The following is a 13,717-nucleotide window of genomic DNA, read 5'->3' as shown; positions in this document are numbered from 1 at the left end:
AGCACATACAAGCTACAACAGTATGTGTAAAGATGAAAACATACCATAAATATAAGTTCAATATATTATCCTCCTAGACACTTAAGCACCCTAGGTACGCCGCAAATCAAGAAACTCACCATCAGGAAAACTAGAACGGGTCGGCCTTAGGGGGGCAGCTTCGTCCGGAACTTTTCCAAAGACCCTCTCATACTTATATCTTCTTTGAAATGTCGTGAAGATAGTGTGTATGTAGATGGAGAAATAAATGGTAAAAGGCATACGTTGTTGGTGGATACCGGAGCGACTAGAACCATTATACGCCCGACAGTTATAAACAGCCGTAAGAAACTGTTACCAACGAGGTTGCGACTTCGGAACGCTACAGGTAAAAATGCCAACATTCATGGAGAAATCCAGATACAATTAGGAATTGAGTAGCGCGGTTACAGGGAATTGTATGTCAATGTCAATGACTACCCAGTGACCATCAAGAAAGAGACAAAAGTAGGAACTTGCATACCTGTGACATCCATAATCCGTCAGGCGACAACATCTGATAATTCCAACGACAAATTCGACCAAATGGTTGCAGTTGCTGGACAGTCTCTAAATCAGATGGAGAAAAGGAAATTAAGGGAATTTCTTCGGCAGTATCGTGATATTTTCGTACCGAAAGGAGGAAATACGGGAAGAACTACCGTTGTTAAGCATAAAATTGATACTGGTAATGCTAAGCCAATTCGTCAAACAGCTCGACGATTACCACAGGCGAAAAGAGAGGAAGCTGAAACGATTGTTCAGGAAATGAAGAAAGACGGGATGATAGAACCTTCTACGAGCCCTTGGGTCTGTCCGGTGGTCCTGGTTAAGAAGAAAGACGGAACGACGAGGTTCTGTGTGGATTACCGTTTACTAAACAACGTTACCAAGAAAGATAGTTATCCTCTGCCTCAGATCGATGACACATTGGACACATTGGCTGGAAGTTAATTGTTTTCTCCTTTGGATTTGAAGTCTAAATACTGACAGGTAGAAATGGACCCAGTAGATAAAGAGAAGTCAGCTTTCACCACAGGCTCTGGATTGTGGCAATTCAACGGTATGCCATTTGGACTCTGTAATGCTCCTGCGACATTTGAGAGGCTTATGGAAAATGTGTTGAGGGGGTTATCTTGGAAAACATGCCTGGTTTATCTAGATGACATAATCGTCTTGGGGGAGACATTTGAAGATCATCTGAAGAATTTAGAAAACCTTTTTAATCGACTTAAAGCTTGCTAATTGATGTTAAACCCCAAGAAGTGCCAGCTATTTCAAGTAAATTATCTGGGTCATATAGTCAGTAAAAAAGGAGTGGCCGTGGATAAGGGAAAAATCGATTCTATTAAGGAATTGCCAGAACCAACTGACAAACATCAAGTGAGAAGTTTTCTTGGACTATGTACTTACTACCGGAGGTTTATTAAGACGTTTGCAGATATCGCTAAGCCATTAACGCGACTTACAGAGACCTGAGACCTTAAAAAGCATTTAATCACAGCACCAATTTTAGGGTATCCACTGCTAGAAGAAGAGTTTATCTGAGATATAGATTCAAGTAATGTGGGAATTGGAGGAGTGCTATCTCAGATTCAAGGAGGACAGGAAAGAGTCCTTGGATAAGTTCTTTCAAAACCTGAGCGGAATTATTGCGCCACGAGAAGAGAACTTCTAGCAGTAGTGAAATCAGTAGAGCACTTCTATCAATACCTCTATGGAAAGAAGTTTTTAATCCGAACCGACCATGCCGCCCTTAAGTGGTTGATGTAGTTTAAGCATCCAGAGGGTCAGATAGCCAGATGGATCGAACGACTCCAAGAATACGATTTCAAGATTGAGTACCGGGCCGGAGTTAGCCACAGAAACGCTGATTCTCTTTCCAGAAGGCCATGCCCAGCAGAGTGTTCACACTGCAACAAAACGGAATCCAAGGAAGTAGCAGTGCTAAGAACAACGATGGTCAACGACGACTGGACGCCTACTAAGATAAGGGAAGAACAGGAGAGAGATCCAGTTGTACAGAAAATTTGAAAATGGAAAGAGGAAAACCGTCGACCACCTTGGCAAGAAATATCAAACCTATGCTCAGTAGTTAAGACATATTGGGCCCAGCGGGACTCATTTATCATGGAAGATAGCTTGCTCGAACGATTACTGGAAAATGATGACGGTTCAGAGAAGAGAAGACAGTTGGTGATCCCAAAGAGCAGAATATCCGAAGTACTTCGTCAGTTACAAGACAGTCGATCAGTAGGGCATTTCGGTGTAAAGAACACCCTTCAGCGAATTCGGGAACGGTTTTATTGGATGAAGAGTTCCGACGACGTAAGGGACTGGTGTAAGAAATGTACTATTTGTGCTATGAGACAATATAATGTTGGAAGCCCGTTTGAAAGAATAGATTTGGAATCGCTGGGCCATTTCCAGAAAGTGAAAATGGAGGCAAGTACATGTTGGTAGTAATGGATTACTTCACTAAGTGGGTCGAGATTTACGCACTTCCAGACCAGAAGGCCGCCACCATTGCAGATAAGTTGATCAAAGAATATATCAGCCGATTTGGAGTGCCTTTGGAGATCCATAGTAACCAAGGAAGGAACTTCGAAAGCGATCTATTCCAAGAAATATGTGATAGACTAGGCATGAAGAAAACAAGAACTACAGCATATCATCCGCAATCCGATGATATGGTAGAACGGATGAATAGGACAGTTGGCAAGTATTTGACAAAGATGGTGTCCGATCATCAGCGAGACTGGGACCAGTATCTTCAGTTCTTCACAATGGCTTACAGATCTGCTGTTAACGAATCAACAGGCCAGACACTAGGCAGAGTCCTATTCGGACGCGAGATGCGACTACCTTGTGATCTAGAGTTTGGGTGTCGACCTGGAGAAGATGTAGCAGGTGAAGATTATGTGATCGAATTACGAAGAAGAATGGATGATGTACACGAGTTGGTCCGTTCTCATCTTCAGATCGCTAGCGACCGGATGAAGAGACGGTACGATACGCAAGCCAAAAAGGGGTGCTTTAAGAAGAACGACAAAGTATGGCTCCATAATCCCAAGAAGCGAAAAGGTTGCTCTCCCAATTTGTAGCAGTTTTGGGAAGGTCCATACCTCATTATGGAGAAGATCAACGATGTCATCTACTGAATAAGCAAGATTCCGAGGGGAAAGCCGATGATAGTACACCATAACCGGCTGCCGTGTTTCGAAGGTGACCACGACGTAGATGAAGAAGTGGAAGTAAACCAAGTCCGAGATGTGTCTGACCTCACGTTTGAGGAATTCATAGAGCCTATGGAGGTACCGGTAAAGCAAGACATGGTGTTACCATTGAAGAAAAGCAAGATCTACTCGCGCTTCCCGATGACTACTCGCTGGCCCTTCCCATCCCGGCCAGTATCAAAGACGCACCAGTGTTGGCATTCGTCTTTCGAAGGAAGTTCGGTCGAGTTGCAGAACTTCAATGCCAAGTGCCGGCTCCCAGGAAAGACTTGAAACTCCAAGATGCATCACGTTACCTTTTCTACCTGGTAACAAAAGACACTGCCCGTGACTAACCTACCTACCGAGATGTATGGGAAGCTTTACTTCAATTGAGAGAGCACGTACTAGAGTCCGACGTGCAAAAGTTAGCCATGCCAAAGTTAGAGTGCCGCCAATTAGATTGGAGGGTTATCCGAAGTATGGTGGAGGAGATCTTTAAAGACACCGAAGTCCAGGTGTTAGTCTTGCAATCCGCAAAGTTACCGGTGCGGAGAGAAAACCGTCCCTTGTCATTTTTATACAACTAGAGGTTGTAAAAGAGGGTCCAGTTGCCGATATCAGCATACCGTTCCAGTTACAGTCCCGACAAGGTTCCAGGAGGAACCATCTTTTAAGAGGGGGGCAATGTTACGATAAATATGACTCCTGTCTAAACTGTAAACATGTTTTTTTAATAAGTATTTTTCTAGTAGTTTCCCCTACAATAAAAATCTGTTTTCTTTCATCACAGGTCACAATCCGGTTCGAGGGAACTCTGGAATAACGGCTATTTAAAATATATATATATATATATATATATATATATATATATATATATATATATATATAGCTTCTTTTTATTGAAAGCAGTTAGTCTGAATAGTTGTATCGAGTTTGAAGAATTGTAACGCGGAAATGTAGTATATAAATTAGAATTGTGTAAATAGTGGCAGTGTAAATAAATTATTGTAAGACTTTATATATAAACTAAGTGTTAGAACATTTAATAATAAATAAAGTTAATAAATTGGACTTATAAAAATAGTTCAATACTTTTGCGGAGCAGAAAGCTCGTAGAAAAGAATTTTATTAATAAATATCTTTTTAACATTAAACTATTATTTTATTATAAATATGTAATTCCTATGCTCTTAAAAATTAGATATTTAACTGAAATATACATAATATTACTATTGGTAACTGTCTTAGGCCTCAATCTCCTTAAATCCTCAATTATATCAAGAAATGCAAAGGTCATCATAATGATCACCCAACCCTTTGCGTCTGCTGCTGGACATAGGCCTCCCTCATTTTTGTTCATTGTGCTCTATCTTTAGCACTTTTCATCCAATTTCTTGACATTTTCTTGAGATGGTCAGGCTAACGTGTATGCAAAGGTAAAAATCTACAAAACAATAATACGTTAAGTCCTAACATATGGTTCAGAGACCTGAACTCTAACAAAAATAATAAAAAGATGTCAGTATGTTTCGAAAGAAAAGTACTGAGGCGAATCTATGGAGCAGTGAATGACGATGAAGTGTGGAAAAAACGATACAACTTCAAACTTTATAGAATATACCAGGAACCAGATATCGTTAAATATGTTAAGATAGGACGTCTGAGGTGGATAGGGCATGTAATGCAAATAGAATAAAATAACCCAGCTAGAAAAATGCTCCTTGACAGACCCATTGGTTAGAGAAGAAGAGGAAGACTCAGAACAAGTTTCGTTGATAACATCGGTAGACATGAAAAATATGGGAAATAGGAATACGTGCTTGGCGGAGGAAGGTGATGCTTAGACATGACTGGAGAGAAATTCTTGAGTAGGCTAGAACCACGCGTGGTTGTAAAGCCAATATGATGATGAACTGTCTTAGTGATTTATTAAAATTAAATTATAATATTACAATTTTTCTAATGAATTTGATACGCGACTCAGATGGTATGGTTACGCCACTGTTTTTGCGCTCGTAAAATATATTCGTTATTATGAGATTGAACATCTGATGATAATCTAACATTCTTAGTCCATTATTGTTACTTGTTTTTTTTTTGTTTTTCATTATATGCTCCTAAAACTGTTGTAGATATTTCGCTTTTTTGCCTATTCATTGCTATTAAAATCGCCTAGTTTAGTTTCCCCCTTATTATTTACTGTATATTAATGTGACGTAGAGATCGTCTAGCTCTAATAGTTAATTTCTCTTCCTCTTAGCTCCAGTATACGTTTTTTTGTTTTATACGTTCCAAACCATACCCATACCCTAAAGATAAGAATCGAGAAGAAAGACCTGAACATCATCGGAGTATATAACCCAGAAAATAATATGATTCAAACAACAAGGGAAATGAATTTGCAACAAGTAGTAGATTAAGTCAGAGGGAAGATGATAATATTGAGCGATTCATCATGAATTCATCATGAAGATTATTGTGAATGAAATATTAGAAAACAATAACATCGAGGAAAGCTGGGAAAAACTCAAAAAATAACATAATTAACGCAGCAACAGAATCACTTGGAGAGAGGAAAGTAACAAACACTAACATATCAAAAAAGAAAACCCCGTGGTTTAAAGAGGAAGTGAAGACAAAATGTGAAGAAAAGAAGAAGGTTTTTTTACAATACAGAACACAACAAACACAGCAGGCATACAACCACTATAAACAAATCAGAAATGGAACGAATACTGTAGTTAGACTTAGACAAATAAAAAGGAAACACTGGCAGAGCTTCTCAAAACAGATGGAACACGACTTCTACGGCACACACAAAGAAATATGGAGAATGATCAAAGGATAAAGAAAAGAGATGAACGAACTAATAAAAACGAAGCACATTCAGAAGGAAACATGGGCAGACTACTTTCGATTCCTATTTGGTAAATGTGACGATAATGATGATGATGATAATGATGTTTGTAACTATGATAATAATAGTTACAAACGCAGAAGTGTTAAGAAGGCTACAAAAGGATTGCGAGGTCATAAAGCACATCAAAACAAGAAAGCTGGAATTTTTATTCCACATTGCCAGAGATGCGAAATATGAGATATTAAGGCTCATAATGCAAGGTAAAATCAAGGGTAGAAGATCCATAGGAAGACGAAGAATTTCCTGACTGAGAAACCTAAGAGAGTGGTATAGTTGCAGCTCAGTAGATCTTTTTAGAGCAGCCGCCAATAAGGTTAAGGATAGCCGTGATGATAGCCAACCTCCGACAGGAGAAGGAACTACAAGAAGAAGAAGACGATAATGAACCACCAACACCAGAGGTGAAGCCAAACGAAGAATATCGAGAAAGAAAATATTGAGAAAGAAGTGGTAAAGTAAGTATTAAGGAAATTAAAAAAAAAAGAAAATCACCAGGAGAGGACAGAATACCGAACGAACTCCTAAAGTACGGAGTATCAGATCTGACTAAATTACTACTAAAACTAATCCAAGAAATGGAGATCAAGCATCCTAATACCTCTCTTCAAACAGGGAGACGAATCGGACCCTGAAAATTACAGAGAAATTAATTTATTAAACACAACACTAAAATTAACAACCAACATTATAACAAATATATGAAATTAACACTATCAGAAGAACAACAAGGTTTTAGACCGGGAAGATCATGCACCGACGCTATATTTATAATCAGGCAAGTGCAAGACAAATCATAAGAATACAACAAACCGGCATATTCATGTTTTGTGAACCTTAAGAAGGCATTTGACCGGGTCAAATTAAAGGACGTTATACGTTATACGTTAAAGGACGTTATTGTACACAAGAGAGATACCTTTAGGAATAATCAAAACGATATATGCCTTGGATGTATGCCTTGCATATATCCAAACTACTTATTCTCTATCAAACTCTCGTTTAATAACCTATCAAAGTATTTTTACCAACACAACGTACTTTTACATCTTTTTATTCAAATGTCAAGGTTTTATATCGCCTTATTTTCAAGTTCATTGAATAGGTTTTTATGAGCTTCTGTTTTGGTTGATGTCGCTTAAACGTATATAAAAATAATTTCTTGTATTTCGTACATATATATATATATATATATATATATATATATATATATATATATATATATATATATATATATATTATTTTTTATTGTTCCAAATTGAAATTAGTAAAACATGGTGTTTACACATCATTCGAATGAGACGTGGTCATTATGATGTAAGAATAAATTAAATATCTAATAATTACTTTGAACGTTGCCATTTACAATCAAACCGAATAATACAAAAACAAAAAATATATAGGGTGCGCACCGTGCAAAAAATGTGACTTCCTTATTACTGATACCCAGAAATTATTTTGTTAAAATATGTAATAACTAATTACGTATCAAATATTTGTTTTAATGAGAATAGGTACGTAGAAGAGAGAGATACGAAAAATATGAAATAGTGCCAACGAAATGCGGAAAATTGTGGAAATTTGGATTCGAACAGCTAATAATTGATGACACTGAATGGAGCTGAGATAACAAAAGAAAAAAGGAGCAAAACTTTGTATGGAGAAAATAGAGAAAATAGTATAGAAAAATAGTAATTTTCGTGGTCTCCCTACTGATCGTCTTCCTATTGGAAAACCGTCTCTTGCCGTTTTTACTACTCTATTTGTTGTCATTCGGCTTATATGATCGTTCTATTCCACTATTCTATTTCTTATCCCTGATGTTCTCCAACTTGCATTTAAGTGTTTTCATCTCTGCTCTTTCTAACATCCTTTTTGTCCTCTCTGTGTCAGGTCTTGTTTCTTCCGCGTATGTCAATATTTATCTGATGGCAGTTTTGTAAATTCTGCCTTTGATTTCTTTCTCTTTTTATTTCTCAGTATTGTTTCAGAGCCAAAGGCTGCCTAAATGGAACAATATGGAGAAATAAAAATAACGGGAAAAAAACGAAAGGCAGAATTTACAAAACAGTCATCTGACCAATAATGACATACGCGGTAGAGAGAAGACCTGACACAGAGAGGACAAAAAGGATATTAGAAACAGCAGAGATGAAAACACTTAGAAAAATTGATGGTAAGACACTATGGGACAGAGCTAGAAGTACAGATATACGACATAGATGCAAGGTGGAGAACATCAAGAACTGGGTAAGAAATAGAAGAGTAGAATGGAACGATCATATAAGCCGAATGACAACAAATAGAGTAGTAAAGACGGCAAGAGAGGCTTTCCCAATAGGAAAACGATCAGTAGGAAGACCACGAGAACGATGGAACGACAACTTACTGGAGGCACATTGAAAAACAGAGAGTCATGTCTATATATAAAAAGAGGAAGAAGAATATTGTTTCATTCAGGTAACCTGCAGCTCTGTTTGCTCTATTCACTTAATTTTCCACTTCTGTTTTGAGCTTTCCGTAGCTAGATAATGTAATGCCTAGATATTTAAACTCCATCACTTGTTCTATTATCTGACCTTCCAGCTCCAATTTACATCTTAGTAAATTTGCTGTTGTAACCATGCATTTTGTCTTTTTTGGGGAAATTAACATGTGGAATTTTCTGGTGGTTATATTAAATTGGAGAAGCATATGTTGTAAATCGTCTTCACTTTGTTGTTCTTACTTTTTTATTATTTCATCCATAATGAAGTTGAACAATAGACGACTCAGGGAATCTCCCTGTCTTATCCCATTGCCAGCTTCAATAAGGTCAGTTAGTTCTTCTTCTACTTTTACTTTCAATCATTTTGATTATTCCTAAAGGTATCTCTCTTGCGTACAATAAGTGGATCATCATCATATTTGTGGATCCTGGCCTGCTGTAAGATTAGTCGCCATTCTGTTCGGTTTCTGGCAACCTGTTGTCATCGTCTGATTTTTAACTCCCCTAAGTCGGCGTCAACTTCATTTAACCATCTAATTCGCGGTCGGCCTCTGCTTCTTCTTCTTCCTATAGGTGTTCCTGTCGTTAGCTTTTTAGCGATCATGTTGTCAGGCATTCGTATTATGTGCCTGGCCCAACTAAGTCACTGTGTTTTAATGAACATTACGACATCTGGTTCATTAAAGAGTTGGTATAATTCGAAATTAAATCTTTTGCGCCACTGTCCTTGATCGTTTATAAATCGAAATATTTTGCGGAGTAGGTAGGTATTTTACACTCGAATATTCGAGGGGTAGGGTATAATTTGGAACGTGTAAAACAAACAAAAAACGTGTACAAGTACAGAAATTAACTATTAGAGCTGGACGATGGACACATTAATATAAAGTTAATAATATTAAGATACAGAGAATATCATCGGTTATTCTGTGAGGTAGTAAAACTTAATAGACACTCATAGTTGTTAATGGTCCTAATGAAAATAAAAGGCTGGAAAAATTTGATGAAAATACTCGATGAAATTGACGCAAGCTTTATGAACTAGCCGATTTTAATAGTAATGAATAGGCAAAAGAAACGAAATATCTAAAACAGTTTTAGGAGCATACCTATAAAAAAACATGTTGAAAAAAACAAGGAACAATAATGGACTAAGAATGTTAGATTATCATCAGATGTTCAATTTCATAATAACGAATATATTTTACGAGCATAAAAACAGTGGCATAACCATACCATCTGAGTCCCATAGCAAATTCATTGGATGGGGCCCCAAGAAAAATTCACATTATAATTTAATTTTAATAAATTAGTAAGATGTAGTAGGAAATATGGATTGAAAGATGGTGAGAAGCATGCTTGAAGTGATGTTCCAAGAAACTGGCGTACGAGTTACTGTGTGTTGCATTAACCCGAAGAGGTCATGCCCTTCAAAGACAGTAGACTGTTATTTTTTCTTGAGGAGTTTATGTAAAGCTGAAAAGTCCTGTAGATTTCGACATCTTGGGCCTACATATCAAGTTACTGATCGAGACCCTCAGATCTAAAAGGGGAGCAGTGTAACGGACAAGCTAATTTCGACGTACCCCATTGAACTGTTGCATCTCAGGGCAATGATGACACATAACCGAAGGTTTTAGATGTATCGACCGATGTACGAAGAATCGGCGTTCATACAAGCGAGAATAAAGGTGGACTACTCCAGATAATTCCAGAATAATGTATTCGTTATATAAAAGCGGCGTTTTTATTGAGTGAGTTTAGTTGATAATATATTACCGTACTGCAAGCTTAGAAATAAATTTATAAATTAGAACCGGTCGTTTTATTTAAACATGCTACAATATCAATCAACCTAAATATTCCATGTTTGTAATCAAAGTTAAGAAGACATACCGGAAATTAGATAATCAGAAATTGAAACGGTACTACCTAAGAGAAACGAAAAACAACAGAAACCAAAAGAAAATTTCATTGTGATTGAAAGTATTAAAGCATTAATTCCATCATGGTAATCTTGCATACGAGAGACTGCCCTATAGATGTTAAAACTACCCTCCGATCAGTTTTTTCTTCCATGTGTACAAATTAATAATAAAGATACTAACAAGATGATTAACTCTCCGATTAGATTGATATCAGACTAAAGTATCAGCACACAGAACAGACAGATTTCAAAACCGCAACAGCAAATGTAAACTCCATGCTAATACTATCTAATACATCAACATTTAAAATGCTGAGTATGACAAGGTGCCAACATATCATCCAAATGTTCATAACAGCATAAAACTTTTAAAATAAATCGAAAAGTAGAGGCTGTTATTGCCTATACATCTTTTGTGTACCCTTGGTATAAAAGAAATTCATAGAATCACAAGAACCTACTTTGATAAAGAGCTAAATCAGCTAAATGTTCCGCCTGAATTAGATTGAAAAGTGAAAAAAAATATTTTGACAGTCAGGGCATACTCGGTAGGTGCAAAAAATAAACTCCATTATTCAAAACGTAAGAAAGTAGGTACATATTAAGTTTAATAGTTTTGTTATAAATCTTGGAAGTAATTTTAGACTTTTACGGTTTTCAAATATAGACATCTATTATGCAATTTAACTAGTATTCATAATACTTAATTGAGTCATCCGGATTTATTATACTCAAGTCGTTAGCTTGTTACAGAAATCGATAAGTTTAATCATTCCCTCTCCCTTAAGTCATATGCTTCATCAAAAGTCGACGTCACTTTGGTCACGTCTGGCATTTTAGTTGCGGTCTATCCCTTTAACTTCACAGTTAAATTTTGTGTCGTTCTAGCCATTACTCGGAATTGTTCTATTGATAATTTAAAATGTGTATAAGAAAAGTATATAGTGAAAGTGATGTGTCAAACGAAAGTTTTGAAGAGTTTGAATCAAGATTTGATAGTTTCCGATTTGAGATCGAAGTTGCTAAATCAGTTGACACTTCAAATAAAAATGCTGATGTGGATGATCAAGATATACGTAAGGGTGTTGAACCAGACGACACTTTAAATAAAGATAGTGGTGGATACGATCAAGATATACTGAGTATTTCGACAAAATATATTCAAGATTTATTCCAGTTTTTCAAGAAGATAAAGCAAATGTTTATACAATCTTACTTTTACAAAATTCTATTATACAAAACTCAGCCAGCTCATTTAATAACAACCCTATTTGTGATTATAGCAGCTTATATGATGATGTCGGAAAAAGCTCATCCGGAAACATCTCCAATATGGAATTTAGTTTATCTGGGGACTTTCAGTGCACATTTTGGTGCCCAGATCTGGATGACGTTCATCTCTGGCTTAGCTTTGTTCTTCTCTTTGTCCAGACATACTTTTGGAAGTGTTCAGCAAGTATTATTCCCGAAATACTTTTACTTCAATTCCATACTTAGCTTCATCACATTCGTGGCATTTATAAAGTTCAATAATGGCACAATAATGAAATCTTGGGAGGTTTTAATTCAAGCTGCATCCATTACACTGTGTTTGCTTGTAGAGCTGACTGTAGGATTATACTTAACTTCCCCTCTTCTGGGTTTATTAAGAATCAAAATTGGCATGGAAAAAGAAGCTGGAGTTGGGCTGGAGGTTGGAAAATATGAATTAGGAGCCTTGAAAGATTGTCCTCATTATATGAAGATCCACAAAAAGTTCAGAAAAGTCCACATGACGATAGCTATTCTGAACTTGATCGCGATGGCTTGTAACACTTTACATCTATATTATTTATCACAGAAATTATGTTTTTGTTAAAATAAAATGTAAACATATAATAATAAGACTGAACTAATATCTTTTTGATTAAAAAAATGTTTGCTTTAATTTTTAGACAATGTAATTCTCATGTAAAAATTATAAATATCTTTATTATTCAAATATTATATCAGTAAATATTTAATTTTACTTGGAATATAGTGTTTGTTTAGATTTTTTTATTTTGCAGTCGTATATTTTTCGTAAATATTACAAAAAACATGTCTGCATTTTGTATTACTGCATTTTGTGCACTTAGATCACATTTAATTACTTTTCTACAATACATATCTATTTTATACTTACAATTTAATAGTACTCATAAAGTTTGATTTATGTTTTTTATTTACTTTTAATTTGTTGCCGAACATTTCTTGAGAATATATTTTATTAAGCCGTATCTATTTATTTTTGGCCATACGGTTTCGCACATTTACCATCTTCACTTATCATTATTTCAGTGCTTTTGTCGCTCATCTTCCAACATGTTAAGAAACATGCTAAAAGATGAACGACAAAAGGAAAATATAAGGAAGTCAGACGAGATGGAAAGACAATTTTACGTTTTCCTCTCATCAAATTTTCATTTTAGTTTCATTGATTTTGTAATGTCACTCATTTTTGTCATTTTTTTCATATTTTATCTATTAAATTTTGTATGTTACAATAAAATTTGCTGTTCCATTTTTCTATTTTCATAGATCTATTACCTGCTATTCTTCCCATATGTTGATTCCTTTCTGTTTTGCTGTTTTTGATCCATGGACTTTTGTATTATTATTCCACATTTCCTCCTAATTTATTCTCATCTTATTTGTCACATATAATCGTATTTCTTCACACGAAACTTCAACATTGCATTTGTTTCTTTTAGTGTAATTTCTGTCAGTTCCCTTACTTTCTTTGGCATCTGTAGTCCTTCAATGCTCTTATCACCTTGTCTCTCTTTATTGTGTTGAACTTTTAAAGTCAAGTCAATTAATACTACATGGGTTTCTCTGTTTTATTCCCAAAGTTAAGTGTGTATAGTATTTATCATCGATCTTAGTAGTCTAAATCCATTTTGATAGTCTTTTAGTATTTTTTACATAGTTTTTAATTTTCACATAATTTTTGTACATTTTCTTGTAAATAGCTGTAATGATTCATGTGTTGTATTCTTTAGGTATTCTGTTTTGTATTCATACTTGTTTTATTAGTCAGTATACCTCCTTGTTTACTTTTTCTCGTCCATCTTTTATCAAATCGTATACAAAACTGTCTGTTCCTGGCGCTTTGATATTTTTTGTGC

General features: G+C 35.8%; 1 protein-coding gene across 1 annotated transcript; it reads left to right on the top strand.

Annotated features, from left to right (window-relative positions):
- Positions 1-11,230: 11,230 nt before the first annotated feature.
- LOC140436182 (transmembrane protein 205-like) lies at positions 11,231-13,421 on the top strand. Its single transcript, XM_072524884.1, has one exon. It carries the CDS (start codon positions 11,491-11,493, stop codon positions 12,424-12,426), a length of 936 nt encoding a protein of 311 aa, XP_072380985.1. The 5' UTR covers positions 11,231-11,490; the 3' UTR covers positions 12,427-13,421.
- The last annotated feature ends 296 nt before the right edge of the window (positions 13,422-13,717 follow it).

This window comes from Diabrotica undecimpunctata, chromosome 3 (genome assembly GCF_040954645.1).
Source record: "Diabrotica undecimpunctata isolate CICGRU chromosome 3, icDiaUnde3, whole genome shotgun sequence".
Classification (NCBI taxonomy): Eukaryota; Metazoa; Arthropoda; class Insecta; order Coleoptera; family Chrysomelidae; genus Diabrotica; species Diabrotica undecimpunctata.
Note: the sequence above shows the minus strand (reverse complement) of the source record. Positions and strands in the feature narration are given on the sequence as shown.